The following is a 20551-nucleotide window of genomic DNA, read 5'->3' as shown; positions in this document are numbered from 1 at the left end:
TTGTGGTTCCAAGTCTGGGTTTAAGGGTGTCTTTTCCAAGATTGAAAACATAAATATTCAACATTGGCCATGCTGAAGTCAACACAGCATGACTTCTGCTGCACTCAAAACAACTGTAAACTCACAACTGGGAAATCTGACTTCAGTGAGTTTAAGATACATGAAAACTCTGAAAAAAACTAGCTCTGACTGGGAAAATACATTTTGAATGGTCATTATTCTGCCCTTGAATTGCGTTCCCATGCAAAACTAGACAGATAGCTAACAACTAAGTCTTCAATAAAACTCCCAAGGCGTTACTTTTCTTGAATGAATATATTGAAAACGTTTATGTTGTGAAACTGCAAAATACAGAAAAGAATATACTTTAGTATTCAATTCACACCGACATACTGTAGCTGTACATTATACATTTGAAGTTGCATGAATACAAAGCACGTGCTAAGGTACCATGCATCTGGCATGATGCCAAACCATATAGCTAATTGTTACTCATATGGTAATTGGCTAACTCCTTTAATTACTCTAATAATGTACAACCATCTCTGTAGAATAACAAAGCATATTACACTAGAAACAGTAACAAAACTACAGTATTGTATATTTTACAATTCGTTTGCATGATGCATGAGAAAAGTAATAKAGCTYACGGCATACATGAAAGGCATTGCAATTTGTGTGAGTAAATGCAACCAACCAACATTGATATGTAAGCAACTCTATCAATAACAAGATTATCATCACTAGCTAAATGCTTTAATCAAARTTACAAACAAATATTTTCCAAGGCTGAAGCGTGACAAGAAATAGTTACACTGAAAGACCTGCACCGTAGAGTTGTTTTTAGCTGCTTCTATGCGTGCAGAACGAATTCTCTACTTCCTGTTTGCGTACAGTCTTTCTAAGTACCAGAAAGCTCCACTAGGGGGCGAATAACACCATGGAACACAATGAAAATCCATCTTAACCATTGTAATAACATTATCTGTTACCTTCTAACAGGATGGCAGCACAGTCATCCAACTCGGAGTTGCATATCTGGAACTCGGGCCTCTTTCTAGAGCTCTGACCTGAAGATCACTGACATCATCATGATTCAACCTTGTTTTTTTACGATTTTCCAGATGTCTTGAAAGCACCATAAATAGAGAGAATGCCAGACTTTGATGCCAAAATTTGCCCACGAAGGACCTCCGCCCCCTTCCTGCTCAAGTGAGTCCAACAATGCCTTGTATGCTGCTGCATAAATTATGRAATAAGCCAGGGAGATAGCTAAGAAATCAATACTAAGTGTATGTTATGTTGTACACTGTTAGTAGCCCATGTGCCTCACCCTAATAATTTTCCCTCTTTTCCATTAATTTTGCCTACGGTTCTGACTTGGTGGTGCACATGTAGCCTATAGCCTGTTTTAGAGAAATGTAATCATTGAATATTGTAAGAGCTTTCATTGTCTGCTTATAAACTCGGCAAAAAAATAAATGTCCTCTCACTGTCAACTGCGTTTATTTTCAGCAAACTTAACATGTGTAAATATTTGTATGAACATAACAAGATTCAACTGAGCCATAAACTGAACAAGTTCCACAGACATGTGACTAACATAAATTGAATAATGTGTCCCTGAACAAAGGGGGGGGGGGTCAAATCAAAAGTAACAGTCAGTATCTGGTGGCCACCAGCTGCATTAAGTACTGCAGTGCATCCATCTCCTCCTCATGGACTGCACCAGTTTGCCAGTTCTTGCTGTGAATGTTACCCACTCTTCCACCAAGGCACCTGCAAGTTCCCGGACATTTCTGGGGGGAATAGCCCTAGCCCTCACCCTCCGATCCAACAGGTCCCAGATGTGCTCAATGGGATTGAGATCCGGGCTCTTCGCTGGCCATAGCAGAACACTGACATTCCTGTCTTGCAGGAAATCACGCACAGAACGAGCAGTATGGCTGGTGGCATTGTCATGCTGGAGGTTATGTCAGGATGAGCCTGCAGGAAGGATACACATGAGGGCGGAGGATGTCTTCCCTTTAACTCACAGCGTTGAGATTGCCTGCAATGACAACAAGCTCAGTCCGATGATGCTGTGACACACCGCCCCAGACCACGACGGACCCTCCACTCCAAATCAATCCCGCTCCAGAGTATAGGCTTCGGTGTATCGCTCATTCCTTCGACGATAAACGTAAATTTTACCATCACACCTGGTGAGACAAAACCGCGACTCGTCAGTGAAGAGCACTTTTGCCAGTCCTGTCTGGTCCAGCGACGGTGGGTTTGTGCCCATAGGCAACGTGTTGCCGTGATGTCTGGTGAGGACTGCCTTGGGCTCCTGAGTGGCGCAGTGGTCTAAGACACTGCATCCCAGTGCAAGAGGCGTCACTGCAGTACCCGGTTCGAATCCAGGCTGCATCACATCTGGCCGTGATTGGGAGTTCCATAGGGCAGCACACAATATGTCGTGGGGGCCGTCATTGTGAATAAGAATTTGTTCTTAACTGACCTAGTTAAATAAAGTTAAATAAAAAATAAAAATAATTACAACAGGCCTACAAGCCATCAGTCCAGCCTACTGAGGACAGTCTGAGCACAGATGGAGGGATTGTGCGTTCCTATGTGTACTCGGGCAGTTGTTGTTGCCATCCTGTACCTGTCCTGCAGGTGTGATGTTACTGATCCTGTGCAGGTGTTTACACAATGGTCTGCCACTGCGAGGCGATCAGCTGTCTGCTGTCTCCCTGTAGCACTGTCTTAGGTCTCTCTCTCTCTCTCTCTCTCTCGCTCTCTCTCTCTCTCTCTCTCTCTCTCTCTCTCTCTCTCTCTCTCTCTCTTCTCTCACACAGATAGAGAGAAGGAAGAGAGAGAGAAATGGTTTAGAAATATTGACTCTCCCAATGTTGCAATGCAAGACCAGAAAGAACACAAATATTGACATACATGCAATTGCTCATCTACTCCCAAATCATGTAAAACGCTATGATAGTGCATGCAATCAGCATTCTTTAATTAGGCTTCTTGATCCTTCTTATCCAGGTAATGCTCCAAGTCAGTTGGTTGGTTGGGTTCCAGACAGTTGTTCTTGGTTTGTAAAGCTGGGTTGGCTACAAAACATTTGATCTATTAGGTGTGTCAAAACACATAATGTTTGGGAACCCACTGTGCTTAGGTACCCAAATGTGGTCACCAGCTTGAAATGAAGCTGTTGTAACACGTGGTCTGCCACTGCGAGGACGATCCGTCCTGTCTCCCTGTAGCGCTGTGTTAGGTGTCTCACAGCTAAGGACATTGTAATTTATTGCCCTGGCCACATCTGCAGTCCTCTGCGTTCTTACAGCATGCCTAAGGCACATTCACGCAGATGAGCAGGGACCCTGGGCATCTTTCTTTTGGTGTTTTCAGAGTCAGTAGAAAGGCTTCTTTAGTGTCTTAAGTTTTCATAACTGTGACCTTAATTGCCTACTGTCGTAAGCTGTTAGTTATTAACGACCATTCACAGGTGCATGTCATTAATGTTGATGGTTCATTGAACAAGCATGGGAAACAGTGTTTAAACCTTTACAATGAAGATCTGTGAGTTATTTGGGATTTAAATATATCTTTGAAAGACAGGGACCTGAAAAGGGGAGTTTTGTCCCATTTTTTTATCCTACGGTCTGACTTGGAGTACAGGGAGAATACTGTAAGAACGCCCATGTTCTGAATTATGTTGCTGTACATTTCAAAAGTGCTGAACAAATAGTTATATTGACTACGTCCGTCCTAGCTCGCTCATTAATGTCTTAATCGAAAATACAGATTGCCTCTTATCCCCGCTCGTCGTCCCCTTATGCCATAGTTTGTACATCTCAGTGTCAGTAGAAACCACATTTGCTTAGCAAAGTCATCCATATCAGCTATGTTTTTTTAAAGGCAGTAAATGAGCTGAATGAACTGTTTCGCTGCCAGATAAGCTCCGCTGATAGCAGGTGTAGCCGTGGTAACAGCTTACTGAGGCCCTTACAGTTTGTGGGCACCATTTGTCACCGTTATAGTGCAATTAATGTATTGTTTAGTGTTGTGTTTTTTTTGTTGCCTCACAAGATTACATGTTAAAATTGCACACTGGAATGTGATACAAAACGAGGCAAAATAAGAACACATTTTTGTCCACCCCACTTCTAAAACACAGGTTCCAACAAGTGTTTCTTCTGTTCTGTGTCAAAACATGCCTGACCATGAAATACTGGCAGTTGTAGGCCTCCACACCTTGTAGCTATGTCTGCACAAATAGACTCTCTCTCTCTCACACACACACACACATGCATGCACGCACGCACCACACACACACACACAGATAGAGGGTAAGGAGGAAGGAAGAGAGAGAGAAATGGTTTTGATAATTGACTCTCCCAATGTTGCAATGCAAGACCAGAAAGAACACAAATATTGACTACATGCAATTGCTCATCTACTCCCAAATCATGTAAAACGCTATGATAGTGCATGCAATCAGCATTCTTTTAATTAGGCTTCTTGATCCTTCTATCCAGGTGTTGTGTCTTTTGCTATGCCAGATAATTGCTATGACATGCTATTCTATAAAATAATTTCTCCGTAATTAATATTACCTGATTGAACTAATCATGTAAATGTTAATTAACTAGAGAGGGACACCACGAAAGAATATTTATAGAGCTGTTATCTTTCGAATAAACTCTTAAAGATTTAGTAATATTTTACATCCATAGCAGTCACATTAATCGAATTTTATTCAGTCTCATCTGAAAGTGTAAATCCTTGGTTATCTGCAAGAATCCTGGCTAACAAGTTGAATCACAATACAAATTGGGTTTAATTATTTATTTACTAAATACCTAACTAATCACACAGAATCGCACATAAACAATTAAATCCTAACTTGATCACAAATGCCGTCATAAAGGCAAACGTCCCTAGCGGGCGGAACAGATATGACAGCTTGTTACACAAAGGGAAGGGGCGGGATTTTTGTGAAAGAGCGGGAGACTGGAACATAGGCGAGCTGTGCTATCGTAAATACAGTATCTTATGCATTCTAAATTACCGCCCATTTGAAAAAGGAAAATGCAATAAATATTTACTCTGAGCTGCGCTTCAGTAGGTTGGTGGTAGCTGTAAGACCGTATCGCCAACCCGAGTCCTCTGTCCTTTGAAGAATGTCTCTGGTGGTCACTGGATACGTTGGAGTAACGTCGTGTGTAGTAGACGGGATACTCTGACTGTCCTTCCTAACCTYCGTTTGTAGCAGCTGTTGCTAACTCAACGGCTAGGAGGTATCACTTCTGTAGTGAATACGAGTTCAAAGTTCATACCATTTYCAACCAAAGTCCATGCTGATGTTGGCTTAGTTCTGTAGTTATTATCTGAACCATTCTGACATCGGATCGTCATCCTAAATGTACCCGGAACAGATAGTTATATTTTTGTTAATGGCTTTTATAGTGGAGGGAGAGGGGTGTGTCTGAAAAGTTTATAACCCATGTCTCTTCACAGGGGCGGGCCCCTGGTTGAGCAGAAGCCAAACTTATGAAAACCCCAAATCTCTCATTTGGAAGCTAAAATTACATTTCATCTCTTCACAAATAATTTCATATTCAAACATTTGAATTAAACAACAATTCCATGTGAATCCGATACCTCTGACYTTTAGACTTTCCACAGTAGAGTTTATGTCATTCTATRATTGATGAGAATGTGTCAGAGGGCAACCGAACTGACATAATATACCTTAAGTACCACCGCATATGTTCAGTTGGTCGGATTACCAGAATATAGTTKATTTCCCCCCACTTCTGAMGTTCCCAGAATCTCTATGTTAACCAAGGGGTTTTCTTATGTCACATCAGTTATAGTAGGGAGAGGGAAAAGGGGGGAAAGAGGTATTTATGACTGTCATAAACCTACCCCTAGGCCAACGTCATGACACAGGTAATGGGCTCCAAGTCAGTTGGTTGGTTGAGGCATTATGATCTTGTATTATTCTAATAAATATTCAGATACAGTTATAAATACAGAGTGTTATACAAAAACATTCTTCCCTTCATTTATACAAAAATATTATTTTCATTGAGTCCATAGCAAGTTGACAGTCTCAATACAACAAAGTGTGTAAGGTTCTTCTGCCCTCCCTGCTTTCACCCAGTGAGCACAAGAAGTTGAAAGACATCTTTGCAACGTCTTTTCAACCAAATGCTCACAGGACAGACTCATCAGATCATTAGGCCATCATACGTCAGCAAAATGGCAATGACGACATACAATGAGTGCATGACATCACATCAATGTTTTATTCAATAACATTTTAATCTTGTCATGACAAAGTTTATGTCTCATCCCTCTACACACCCTCCCCAGTCCTTAAGTTGAGTCTGATGAGATCATTGTTTTCTCAACAAAACCTCTCCAGAGGTTCTGATTTCCTCACCCTGACCACAGGTCCAGGGTAAGATATAGTTCAACCTCCTAATGGTTAAGGCTAGGATAATGGGTAGGGTATTTTGATCTTAGATCTGTGGTTATGGGGCAACCTCTACCTCAAGTGACTTGAGTCGTTCAGTAGTTTCTGCCTCTCCAGGTGCTCCTGGATCTCCTGTGTGAAGAACAGCTCCCCCAGGTGGCCGTGAGAGGCCTCGCTCATGGCCTTCGTCTGCATACACATCTTATACTTGTCTGGCTGGAGCTCGTCCGCGCATTGCTTCTCATGCCACAAGTGGAAGAGGCTACGGGAGGGAGAGCGAATCACCATCAGCTTGCTGTGCAGGTACTTTCTGTATAGGTGAACATCCTCCAAACCCCAGCCTTTGGTGTTCCGGTCAAACCCACCTGTGCAGATCAGAGATATAAATTGACAAAATCAATCAATCAAATTAACAATCAGTCAGTCATTCAATCAATGAAGAAACATATCGTTTAATTACCTATGTTGATGAAATCAGACCTATACTGGCAAGTCATGCCAAACCCAAAATCTCTCCAGAATCCAGCATCCTTCATTATCACCTGTTGCAGAAAGACACAAAGTAAAAGTATCATAAAAAAAAACACAATGTAATGTATAAAACCTTTTTCCTATTTCCACACACAGGTGCAACGGCAAGAAAGACCCACCAGTTGTTGTTGAATAGAAGGGAAGGGACTCTGGTTATTGTKGATAAGAGATGGATTGTACTGACTGAAGAGAACTGGGTAGAACACTTTCTTACCTAAAGTTTGAAAAACAAAGACATGCATCTTCCATTAAAACTTCCACTTCCATTGACAGACAGACAGACTGACACACTGACAGATTGATAGATAGTTAGTAGCTCCTGCTCCTCACCAGGCTCTGCATTGAGTCTGCAGGAAGTGAGGAAGTCTAGGGTAAAGTGGATGTCGACGTCGCAGAAGAAGAGCAGCACGTTGTGGCTCCGCCTCCAGGCCCGCGCACCCACCTCTAAGCCCCGCCCACGAGAGAATTCCTCGTTCAGTTGGATCAGCGTGAAGTTCCGGAACTGGGTTTCCCTGGGGGAGGGAAAGTTTTGCCGAGGTCATCTAAATCAGTGTTTAATGAGAAACGGTCATCAGTCCAACTGGAGGTCCTCAAGCCTTAGGTCAAATCTAAACAAACACAGTTGTGGCTAGAAACAGGGTTTCATCATTTGAGTGGGTCATAAGAAAATTTGGAAATTTGGAGTGATCAAATCAAAATATGGGTGGTTTAACTTAAACACACTTCCACATATTCACATACAATAAGCTCTATCTGTGGTCAAACAACTGCTGCCCTTTTCATTCCAGTCCTGTTGGTTATCCTGTATATGTATGGATCTGTATATGTATGGATCTGCTACAATCAGGAGATTACTCAAATTTCTCTCCTTACAGTCTCCTAGCTCTGCAGAACTCCCCTGGCTCCTAATGCTTGAAAGGATGTGCTGATTAAAGAACATTAACCGTTACTGTATATCTCATTGGAGTTATATCTACACTATCTGCTATCCACCAACGACCGCAATGCAGCACAGACTCATCCCTAATTAGAAATTCCAGAGGAGCAACAATGCATTCATTAGAAGGCAACATGCTGTTGGACAGTACACTGTGGAGCTGAAACTTTAGATGAAGATTTTCAGACCTTTGAGCCCTGTTTGATGGAGTAAGCTTGCTGTTGTTTTGAACTTGTTATTACTTACAAATATGGTATAGCTGAGAAGAGTTTATTACCTGGATGTCTGATCCATGATGGCTTTGACCTCGTCAATCTGGTCCCTGCCAAAGTAGACCACAGTGAGGTGGGTCTTCCCTTCCTGCTGGATGCACACCTTTCTGAAACAGCAAGATAGCAGTTACAAGCTGACCACACCGCTCGCGTCGCGTGCGCGAGTGTTGCAAAATAAATGTAGAAATCCATGTTATTCAATTATTGCACCCACACTGCTCGCACGCGCCAACAAGCATCTGCGTTGCCAAGGGCTAAAATAGAAATCAGTTATATTTCTGATGCAGATCGTGCTGCAAGTCCTGCCTCTCCCATCTCCTCATTGGTTTGTAGAAGCAGGTACCCACGTGCCATCTCCTCATTGGTTATACCCACGTGGGTGACTGAAAGATGAACGAGGTCAGTGGTGGTAATGCACCTAATGAAAGTTGCCAATCGCAATATAAAGTCAAGAGAAGAAAAAGCCTGGAAGGAAGAGAGATGACTAGAAACGATTCGGTTGACCGTTTTATGTGTGGATTAATTTTCGGAGTAGAGGACCTTGGGCATTTCAGGTAAAATAACAACTCAATGTTTATATCACAGGACAGATTAGCTAGCAACAGCAAGCTAGCTAAATAGGACAAATTAGCTAGCAAGTGCAAGCTAGCTAGCTAAATTTCCATAAATGTTTAATGCTTTTCGACCTGTCCCCAAATTAATGTAATTGGTTCAGAGTTTGTTTTGATATTTTAACCTGCGTGTCGTGATCGCGTTTGGTGTGGGAGGACAAAATACATTTATGCATGATGGCGCACGACGGCGCACGCGTGCAGTCGGTTTGGGTTCCGTGTTATAGTCTCCATAGACCACAGGTGTCAAAGTCATTCCACGGGGAGCCGAGTGTCTGTGGGTTTTCGACTCCTCCCTTATACTTGATTGATGAATTAAGGTCACTAATTAGTAAGGAATTCCCCTCAGCTGGTTGTCTAGGTTTTAATTGAAAGGAAAACCCCAAAACCTGCAGACACTAGGCTCTCCATGGAATGAGTTTGACACCCCTGCCCTAAACAGATGGGCTGCCTCCTACAATGTTACCCATGTTCCAGCATACATACAGTACCAGTCAAAAGTTTGGACACACCTACTCATTCAAGGGTTTTTCTTTATTTTTACTATTCTCTACATTGTAGAATAATAGTGAAGACATCAAAACGATTTAATAACACATATGGAATCATGTAGTAACCAAAAAAGTGTTAAACCAATAAAAACACATGATATATTTGAGATTCTTCAAAGTAGCCACCCTTTGCCTTGATGACAGCTTTGCACACTCTTGGCATTCTCTAAACCAGGTAGTCACTTGGAATGCATTTCAATTAGCAGGTGTGCTTTGTTAAAAGTTAATTTGTGGAATTTATTTTGTTAATGCGTTTGAGCCAATCAGTTGTGTTGTGACAACGTAGGGGTCGTATACAGAAGATAGCCCTATTTGGCAAAATACCAAGTCCATATTATAGCAAGAACATCTCAAATAAGCAAAGAGAAACGACAGTCCATCATTACTTTAAGACATGAAGGTCAGTCAATACGGAACGTTTCAAGAACTTGATGGTCATAAACACCTGACATTACAATTGTTGATGCTGGGAGAAAAACTCTGTATATACAACGTAAATGGTTATCTTTACTTCCAAAACCGCCTGAGATTGTGGGCCATGTCGTTTCTTTTTGTTCCAACCTGAAGTTGTTGATGAACTGTCTGAATGTGTCAGCCCTCCTGGACAGTGGTACTATGATGTTGATGAGCATGTGGCGTGTGTCCACCCTCTCATTCTTCACCCTGACCACCGGGCCGAAGGGTCTGAAGAACACCAGGTGTCTGAAGTCCTGCGGCCCCTCGCCCTTAAACATCAGCTCATACAATGTTCCCTTGTCACGCTCTGTACGGGTCAGCCCTGTTAGGGATGGACGGACGGACGGACGGACAGACAGACAGACATACAGACAGACGGACGGACAGGTGGACAACAGACAAACATCAGCAAGTACAAATCGTTTAACCAATCGCAAATTGTCTTCATGGCCCTCTGGAGATCTGAGAGGATTTCATACTTGTAAGCAATTTGTTGAAAAATGCCACCTTTTTCATATTAAAATTCCACCTAGACAATAGGAGGGCAAAGTACACTTGTCTGGGCCCAACACGCTCACCCTCTATGAAGTCCGATGGTGAATATGAGCGTCGGCGGTGCTCCCCGTGTCTCCGTGGTCCGTTGAGGACCTGCAGGGCTATCTCTAGCGTGCCTGTCAGCTCGTCTCTCCGGTCCTTCCTCACAGGCCTCTCCTCTGGATGACGGGTCAGCCCCATCTCGAGCTGGTACACCCTGGAAAATAACCATTCTGAGTAGCACTGCATTTATACTGTACCTCAACATGGCAACGTGCTTATGGTTATGAGTATGGTCAAGATGGTCAGGTAATGTGGTTAGTGTAAATCTCAGGGGTCTAATTATAAGGCCTTTGAAATAAATAAGGTCAAAGGTCACTTGACTGACCTGTGCAGGGTGAAGCTTTCGAAGGGAATCACAGCGTACTCACTGGGCAACTTCTCACCAGACTGGACCTCAGCCCGGCTCAATTGGGCTTTGAAGAACTCCTGCCGGAAGAGTTGACATACTGATTGATAAAGATGCACACACACACACACACACATGCACATGCACACACTCACGCAAAACACACACACACACACACACACACACACACACACACACACACACACACACACACACACACACACACACACACACACACACACACACACACACACACACACACACACACACACACACACACACACACACACACACACACACACACACACACACACACACACACAGACACATACACAACAACACACACACACACACACTCACCTGGAGGTCGGTGTTGTGTCTGGGGCCTATGCAGGCCCTCCAGCCCCATAGGTAGAATCCCTTTGGCCCTGGCCTTTTCCAGAGATTCCTGCAGCTGCTGGGTCCTCATCTGGAGAGCCTCTTTGAGCTGGGCTATCTGCTTACTGAGACTGTTAATATAGTGCCTGTGTGTGTCCTCGCTCTCCTGCAGTAGCGCCAGGTAACCCTCTTTACTGGTGGCTCCTCCAGCCCAGACCTGGGCCTGTTCATGGCTGTAGCTGATGGGGGGTTTGCAGGCCAGCAGGTAGAGTAGAGACAGGCAGCAGCACACCACTAGTGCTATGACCCCAACACGGACCACCAGAGCTAACAGCCACCTCCGGAGCATTGTGGATTCAGAGCACATTAGCATTTACACAGCACATCTCTGGAGCATGGTAGGGGATTTCAGCTTATAGAGGTCATCCTTCCCGTTGTCTTCACTGTCCACACTCATCTCTCAAGTCACCCATGAGAGAATGGTCTTAATGTCCCATGACACTCATTCCACCAATAGATGAAGTCCATCACAGCATATTCATGCCATATTAAAGGTTAAAGGGCATTCTTCCTTGCCTGAAATGGAAAACAAATGTATTAAGTTTCTAATAGTAAATTCCAGCTTTAACAAACACACTGTAGTAAAACCTGAGTCCTGATTACAGAATCAGGCTATGGGACCGTACATATCCAAGCAAAAGTCAGGCTCCTGTTAGGCTCCTACATTCAGTAGGACAGCTGTATGACTGACAATGTGTGGACTGTGGATGAATGACATACTGTTCCAAATGAAAGAAGCAGATTATTATATTTACGTTACAGTATCAGAAAAGAAGATGATTCGATTTAGAGCAGTGGTTGGCAAAAGGCAACTGCCCACAAGTGTTTTTTTGGGCCGAACGTTTTTAGTAAAAAATAATAATATATATTTTGGGGWGGTGGGGCATTATAGTTCTTCCAAAAAAGACTGTAAAATCACCAGGAATTCAGCTAAAAATGTGTATAATTTAGGAAATCTGATCCCAACAATTCACACAAATTAAAAAGAGGCAGATGTGATCGTGTCACACTCGTGTGTGTGTGCGTGTGTGTGTCGGACTGTACTAATATAAGACATACAGAGAAACACCTGAGCTTACATACTCTTGCAGAACCACAGCGCTGTAGAAGAAAATGCAGGACACAAACCTCTCTCTATATCTGTGTGTATGTGTGTAGGTGTGTTTTGTTAGTCAACGTTAACTCACAGCACAGTTAGTCCTTTATAGACCAGGTAGAGGTTGAACTCATGAAAGAGCTGCTTATGTTTCCAGGTCCACTCAAACTGTCAGAGAGGATACACATAGCCTGCAGTACACACCCGTGTGTGTGTGTTTCTCAGAAAGGATACAGACAGCCTACAGATGTAGAATCTTAATTTGATCACCCTGTTGCAGGATACATTTAAAAAGTGTATTGCATTTGAGGTTTAAAAAGGCATCTGAAGTTTGTAATATCCACTTTGAAATTTCAGACTTGATTTTTCCTTACGAAAAATATGTCAACCCCTACAAAAATGTCCATTAATTATAATCCACATAATAATTTACATTTCCTGTTGCTCTAGGATTATTTTCCTGCTGTAGAAAACTGGCTCAAATTAAGATCCTAGATCCTAGATCCAGTCCATACTATAGGATATTATACAGCCTGCTAATGTGTATGTGTGTGTACATGTGTGTGTGTGTCAGTTTTTGTCAGAAATGTGTAAAAACTATGTTATTTTTATACAGATACTCTGTAGTGCACTGCATTTCAGATTTATATTTTACTCCAGTTATTATGCTTATGCTAGCAATCTTGTCGATCTGAGCTCTGCAATGAGACATTGAGCCATCATTATAACAAATTCTAAATGAAGTGACATGGACTTTGGTCATGTTGCAGAACAGCTACCAGAGAGTTGAAATTACATACTTTTAATGAAGATACAGATCTTTATCCGATGAAGGGATCTTCACTGAAATACCATATCTACGCACGTATAAGTAAACTGATACTGAGATTTATATTTAACTAACATATCTCTCTCTCTGAATCACAGTTTGACATTAACTTTCTGATTTTACTCAGAGAAACAGACAAACAAGTCTGCAATCCACATGCCCTCAATAACTAAACACTTCTTATTCAATATAAAACAATGTATACTTTACTCACCAACTGCTCTCCATCTCTCGGCATGCAACATAGCAGAGATAAGACAGAACCAACATGATTTAATAATCGCTATGCATTTCTTTTAAGAGTTAGCAAACTTACTGCACAGAGCTCTGCGCTTCCTTCATATTAGCCCACGACAGAGCTCTCTCTCTCGTTCTCTCTCTCCCCCTTCCTCTTACTCTGTCTCTCTCTCATTAGGACGCCTGAGAGCGAGAGAGAAAGAGAGCAAGATAGAGAGAACGAGAGAGCGAAAAAGAGAGAGGGGGTACACAGAGAGAGCTGAAATGGCCCTCTTTGGCTGAGCTCACTGCTGCTGAGTACACCCTCTGTCTCAGCCTTCCTCTTCCTCCCCCACTACTCCCTCTCCTCCCTCATTCTCACCATGAGAGCAGTGTTTGTTAGTGTGGGGTTGTATCAGTAGTATGAAGTAACTTCCTTTCCTACCCAGTTCGTTCACCTATTAGTGGTACTAAAGGAAATTATATTAGGAAAGGAGATAAGGAGATAGGACTATAAAGACTATTGGAACACAACCTGAGTTCCAGTCTCAAACTCCAAATCCTCTTCTTGAAATCCCCCCTTTTAAAAGTTTCAGTCTCTTTGACAGTGAAGTCAAACTAGTAGTACGAGTGGGAACTGGCTTTAGAAGCTTTATGATGATTTGACACATGCACACTATCCTAATTTCTTACTAGATCATTGGTAGCTGTAGGATTAAGTGTGATGGAAATGTACATGCTGTATCTACATTCCAATTGAGCTCTACCAGATGAAACATATTTGTCCAAAAGTAACGTAAAGGGAGTTTAATTTTCATAATATAAGACCATTGAACAGTTTTTGATGAGATAAGGAGATAATCAAATTCGTATATTAGATGTAGACTGAGGAAGCAGCAGAATTGCATGTCTCCACGAGTATCCTTTACAGAAATAACACTTCAGATGTTACTCTTATGTTGTACATGAGGGTGGCGCCAGAGACACTATCATGCTCAGCATGCACACACACACACACACGCACAGACACACGAGACAAAGCAGTCAAGAAATAAACAACTTGTAAAGTAGTAAACTAAAAAGAAGGGTAAACACCTCCATTTATTCAAGTCACATTTGTGTACGCCGACTGATTTAAAAATGTGCAATGTGGCTGATGTAGGAAAACCAAACGTCCCTACAAACAGGCACATTACAGGTGCTATAGGTGGTGCTATACAGTAGTTCTCCAGTAGTTATCTTTATCCCATGGTCAGTACTGGGATGTACCTCCATGGCACAGGCAAACGTTACATACAGTACATTCGGAAAGTACTCAGACCCCTTGACTTTTTCCACATTTTGTTACGTTACAGCCTTAAAAAAAAATGATTTTCCTTTTTTTTTTTACCTTTATTTAACCAGGTAGGCAAGTTGAGAACAAGTTCTKATTTACAATTGCGACCTGGCCAAGATAAAGCAAAGCAGTTCGACACATACAACAACACAGAGTTACACATGGAGTAAAACAAACATACAGTCAATAATACAGCAGAAAAAAATATATACAATGTGAGCAAATGAGGTGAGATGAGATAAAGGCAAAAAAAGGCCATGGTGGCGAAGTAAATACAATATAGCAAGTAAAACACAGGAATGGTAGATTTGCAGTGGAAGAATGTGCAAAGTAGAAATAGAAATAATGGGGTGCAAAGGAGCAAAATAAATAAATAAATACAGTAGGGGAAGAGGTAGTTGTTTGGGCTAGATTATAGATGGGCTATGTACAGGTGCAGTAATCTGTGAGCTGCTCTGACAGCTGGTGCTTAAAGCTAGTGAGGGAGATAAGTGTTTCCAGTTTCAGAGATTTTTGTAGTTCGTTCCAGTCATTGGCAGCAGAGAAGTGGAAGGAGAGACAGCCAAAGGAGGAATTGGCTTTGGGGGTGACCAGAGAGATATACCTGCTGGAGCGCGTGCTACAGGTGGGTGCTGCTATGGTGATCAGGCTGAGATAAGGGGGGACTTTACCTAGCAGGGTCTTGTAGATGACCTGGAGCCAGTGGGTTTGGCGACGAGTATGAAGCGAGGGCCAGCCAACGAGAGCATACAGGTCGCAGTGGTGGGTAGTATATAGGCTTTGGTGACAAAGCGGATGGCACTGTGATAGACTGCATCAATTTATTGAGTAGGGTATTGGAGGCTATTTTGTAAATGACATCGCCGAAGTCGAGGATCGGTTGGATGGTCAGTTTACGAGGGTAGTTGGCAGCATGAGTGAAGGATGCTTTGTTGCGAAATAGGAAGCCAATTCTAGATTTAACTTTGGATTGGAGATGTTTGATGTGAGTCTGGAAGGAGAGTTTACAGTCTAACCAGACACCTAGGTATTTGTAGTTGTCCACATATTCTAAGTCAGAACTGTCCAGAGTAGTGATGCTGGACGGGCGGGCAGGTGCAGGCAGCGATCGGTTGAAGAGCATGCATTTGGTTTTACTTGTATTTAAGAGCAGTTGGAGGCCACGGAAGAAGAGTTGTATTGCATTGAAGCTCGTCTGGAGGGTTGTTAACACAGTGTCCAAAGAAGGGCCAGAAGTATACAGAATGTTGTCGTCTGCGTAGAGGTGGATCAGAGACTCACCAGCAGAAAGAGCGACATCATTGATGTATACAGAGAAGAGAGTCGGCCAAAGAATTGAACCCTGTGGCACCCCCATAGAGACTGCCAGAGGCCCGGACAACAGGCCCTCCGATTTGACACACTGAACTCTATCAGAGAAGTAGTTGGTGAACCAGGCGAGGCAATCATTTGAGAAACCAAGGCTATTGATTCTGCCGATGAGGATGTGGTGATTGACAGAGTCGAAAGCCTTGGCCAGGTCGATGAATACGGCTGAACAGTATTGTTTCTTATCAATGGCAGTTAAGATATCGTTTAGGACCTTGAGCGTGGCTGAGGTGCACCCATGACCAGCTCTGAAACCAGATTGCATAGCGGAGAGGTGCGGTGGGATTCGAAATGGTCGGTAATCTGTTTGTTGACTTGGCTTTCGAAGACCTTAGAAAGGCAGGGTAGGATAGATATAGGTCTGTAGCAGTTTGGGTCAAGAGTGTCCCCCCCCTTTGAATAACTTTTTTGAGTTTGTGTTGCAGGAAGCAAATTTCTGCTTGAAAAAGCTAGCCTTGGCTTTTCTAACTGCCTGTGTATATTGATTTCTAACTTCCCTGAAAAGTTGCATATCACGGGGGCTGTTCGATGCTAATGCAAAACGCCACAGGATGTTTTTGTGTTGGTTAAGGGCAGTCAGGTCTGGAGAAAATCAAGGGCTATATCTGTTCCTGGTTCTAAATTTCTTGAATGGGGCATGCTTATTTAAGATGGTGAGGAAGGCATTTAAAAAAAATAACCAGGCATCCTCTACTGACGGGATGAGGTCAATATCCTTCCCGGATACCCGGGCCAGGTCGATTAGAAAGGCCTGCTCGCTGAAGTGTTTCAGGGAGCGTTTGACAGTGATGAGTGGAGGTCGTTTGACCGCTGACCCATTACGGATGCAGGCAATGAGGCAGTGATCGCTGAGATCTTGGTTGAAAACAGCAGAGGTTTATTTTGAGGGCAAGTTGGTTAGGATGATATCTATGAGGGTGCCCGTGTTTACGGCTTTGGGGTGGTATCTGGTAGGTTCATTAATAATTTGTGTGAGATTGAGGGCATCAAGCTTAGATTGTAGGATGGCTGGAGTGTTAAGCATGTCCCAGTTTAGGTCACCTAGCAGCACGAGCTCTGAAGATAGATGGGGGGCAATCAGTTCACATATGGTGTCCAGAGCACAGCTGGGGGCAGAGGGTGGTCTATAGCAGGCGGTAACGGTGAGAGACTTGTTTTTAGAGAGGTGGATTTTTAAAAGTACAAGTTGTTTGGGTACAGACCTGGATAGTAGGACAGAACTCTGCAGGCAATCTCTGCAGTAGATTGCAACACCGCCCCCTTTGGCCGTTCTATCTTTTCTGAAAATGTTGTCGTTAGGGATGGAGGTTTCAGAGTTTTTGGTGGTCTTCCTAAGCCAGGATTCAGACACGGCTAGGACATCCGGGTTGGCAGAGTGTGCCAAAGCAGTGAATAAAACAAACTTAGGGAGGAGGCATCTAATGTTAACATGCATGAAAGCAAGGCTATTACGGTTACAGAAGTCATCAAAAGAGAGCGCCTGGGGAATAGGATTGGAGCTAGGCACTGAAGGGCCTGGATTCACCTCTACATCACCAGAGGAACTAAAAGCTACGAGAATTGGTCGTCTAGGACGTCCGGAACAGAGAGGAAAAGGAGCAGGTTTCTGTGAGCGATGAAATAGCTTCAAGGTATAATGTACAGACAAAGGTATGGTAGGATGTGAATACAGTGGAGGTAAACTTAGGCATTGAGTGATGATGAGAGAGGTATTCTCTAGAAACATCATTGAAACCAGGTGATCTCATCGCATGTGTAGGTGGTGGAACTGAAAGGTTGGATAAGGTATAATGAGCAGGGCTAGAGGCTCTACAGTGAAATAAGCAAATAAACACTAACCAGAACAGCAATGGACAAGGCATATTGACATTAAGGAGAGGCATGCTTAGCCGAGTGATCATAAGGGTCCAGTGAGTAGTGAGGTTGGTTGGGGTCACGGCGATTCAGACAGCTAGCCGGGCCATGGGTAGCAAGCTGGCAGAAGATGGAGGTCTGTTTTTAGCCACCTCGTGTGTTTCCGTCGGTAGATTAGTGGGGTTCCGTGTGGTAGAGGGGACCAATCCAATTGGCAAAATAGTTATAGTTATAGTGGCCCAAGAAAATTGTCCGATAGACCTATTCAGATAGCAGCCGATAAGACAGCTAACGATTAGCGGGCCGCAGATGGGTGTTCAGGTTACGTCGCGACGGAGGGGCCAGTTGGATAACTCCCTCGGGCAGATAACGTCGGTAGTGCAGTCGTGAAGGTGAGGCTCCGCATTGGCAGTAAAACGGGTCCGGATAGGTGATTGTAGCCCAGGAGTGGCTGATGGAACTCTTCAGCTGGCTAGCTCCGGAATAATTGATGTTTGCTCTGGGACCGACGTTAGCCAATAGTCACTTGGATAGCAGCTAGCTAGCTGCAAGATCCAGGTGTAAATGTCCAGAGCTTGCGGTAGAAATACGGGGATATGGAGAGAAAATAGGTCCGGTATGCTCTGGTCTGAGTCGCGTTGTACAAAACTGGCGATAGCTTTTCGAGCTAAAGGATAGCTGATGACCGCCAACCGTGGTTAGCTGAATACTAACGTTAGCCAGTGAACTGGCTAACTTCTGGCTAGCTTCTGTTGTGGATTTCAGATTTGAGGTGAAAAATACTTTTACATTTTTTTTATTGGTGAGGCGGGTTGCAGGAGAGTGTTTTGAAGTTGAGTTTGTAGAAAAAAATATATAAAAAGATATGCGAAGAAAAGATGAAAATATATATATACACGGGACACGACAAGACGAGCACAAAGGACGTCTGACTGATATGCCATCTTGGAATACATCATTCCTCATCAATCTACATACAATAGGCTATAATGACAAAGCAAAAACAGTTTAGAAAATTAGCAAATTTATTCAAAATAAAAGCATTGAAATATTACTTTTACATAATTATTCAGACCCTTTACTCCGTACTTTGTTGAAGCACCTTTTGCAGCGATTACAGCCTCGAGCCTTCTTGGGTATGATGCTACAAGCTTGGCACACCTGTATTTGGGGAGTTTCTCACATTCTTCTCTTGCAGATTCTCTCAAGCTCTGCCAGGTTCGTTGGAAAGCTATTTTCAGGTCTCTCCAGAGATGTTCGATTGGGTTCAAGTCCAGGATCTGGCTGGGCCACTTAAGGACATTCAGAGACTTGTCCCGAAGCCACTCCTGCATTGTCTTGGCTGTGTGCTTTGGGTCATTGTCCTGTTGGAAGGTGAACCTTCGCCACATTCTGAGGTCCCGAACGCTCTGGTGCAGGTTTTCATCAAGGATCTCTCTGTACTTTGCTCCATTCATCTTTCCCTTGATCCTGACTAGTCTCCCAGTCCCTGCCGCTGAAAAACATCCCCACAGGATGCTGCCACCACCATGCTTCACCGTAGGGATGGTACCAGGCTTCCTCCAGACGTGACACTTGGCATTCAGGCCAAAGAGTTCAATCTTGGCTTCATCAGACCTAAGAATCTTGTTTCTCATGGCCTGAGAGTCCTTTAGGTGCCTTTTGGCAAACTCCAAGCGGGCTGCCATGTGCTTTTACTGAGGAGTGGCTTCCGTCTGGCCACTCTACCATAAAGCCCTGATTGCTGGAGTGCTGCAGAGATGGTTGTCCTTCCGGAATGTTCTCCCATCTCCACAGAGGAACTGTGTCAGTGACCATCGGGTTCTTGGTCACCTCCCTGACCAAGGCCCTTCTCCCCCGATTGCTCGGTTTGGCCGGTCAGCCAGCTCAAGGAAGAGTATTGGTGGTTCCAAACTTCTTCCATTTAAGAATGATGGAGGGCCTCCCGAGTGGCGCAGCAGTCTAAGGCACTGCATCGCAGTGCTAGCTGTGCCACTAGAGATTACGGGTTCGAGGCCAGGCTCTGTCGCATCCAGCCGCGACCGGGAGACCCATGGGGTCGCGCACAATTGTCCCAGCGTCGTCCGGGTTAGAGGAGGGTTTGTCCTGCAGGGATGGCCTTGTCCCATCGTGCACTAGCGACTCCTGTGGTTGGCCGGGCGCAGTGCACGCTGACACAGTTGCCAGGTGCACAGTGTTTCCTRCGTGCGGCTGGCTTCTGGGTTAGGGGGCATTGTGTCAAGAAGCAGTGTGGCTTGGGTTGGGTTGTGTTTCGGAGGATGCACGGCTCTCAAGCTTCGCCTCTCCAGAGTCTGTATGGGAGTTGCAGCAATGAGACAAGACTGTAACTACCAATTTAGTACCATGAAATTGAGGAGAAAATGGGGTAAAATAAAAAATGAAATGATTTGGCCACTGAGTGGTGCAGCTCTCTAAGGCACTCCATCACAGTGATAGAGATGTCACTACAGATCTGGGTTCAATCCCAGGCAGTATCACAACCGGCCGTGCTTGGGAGTCCTATAGGTTGGTGCACAATTGGCCCAGCGTCGTCTGGGATAGGCTGTCATTGTAAATAAGAAATTGTTCTTAACTGACTTGCCTAGTTAAATAAATAAAAACAAATCGTCAATGCTACAGA

General features: G+C 43.7%; 1 protein-coding gene across 1 annotated transcript; it reads right to left on the bottom strand.

The window, feature by feature from the left end:
• Positions 1-6541: 6541 nt before the first annotated feature.
• LOC111958008 (chondroitin sulfate N-acetylgalactosaminyltransferase 1) lies at positions 6542-13690 on the bottom strand. The gene is given in 11 exon segments (XM_070436961.1): positions 6542-6837; positions 6933-7014; positions 7123-7217; positions 7334-7515; positions 8218-8319; positions 9936-10152; positions 10409-10581; positions 10753-10853; positions 11134-11145; positions 11147-11727; positions 13453-13690. Coding segments are annotated over 10 exon segments (1635 nt in total). The 5' UTR covers positions 11525-11727; positions 13453-13690; the 3' UTR covers positions 6542-6544.
• Positions 13691-20551: the final 6861 nt, after the last annotated feature.

Source organism: Salvelinus sp. IW2-2015, linkage group LG33 (genome assembly GCF_002910315.2).
Source record: "Salvelinus sp. IW2-2015 linkage group LG33, ASM291031v2, whole genome shotgun sequence".
Lineage (NCBI taxonomy): Eukaryota > Metazoa > Chordata > Actinopteri > Salmoniformes > Salmonidae > Salvelinus > Salvelinus sp. IW2-2015.
Note: the sequence above shows the minus strand (reverse complement) of the source record. Positions and strands in the feature narration are given on the sequence as shown.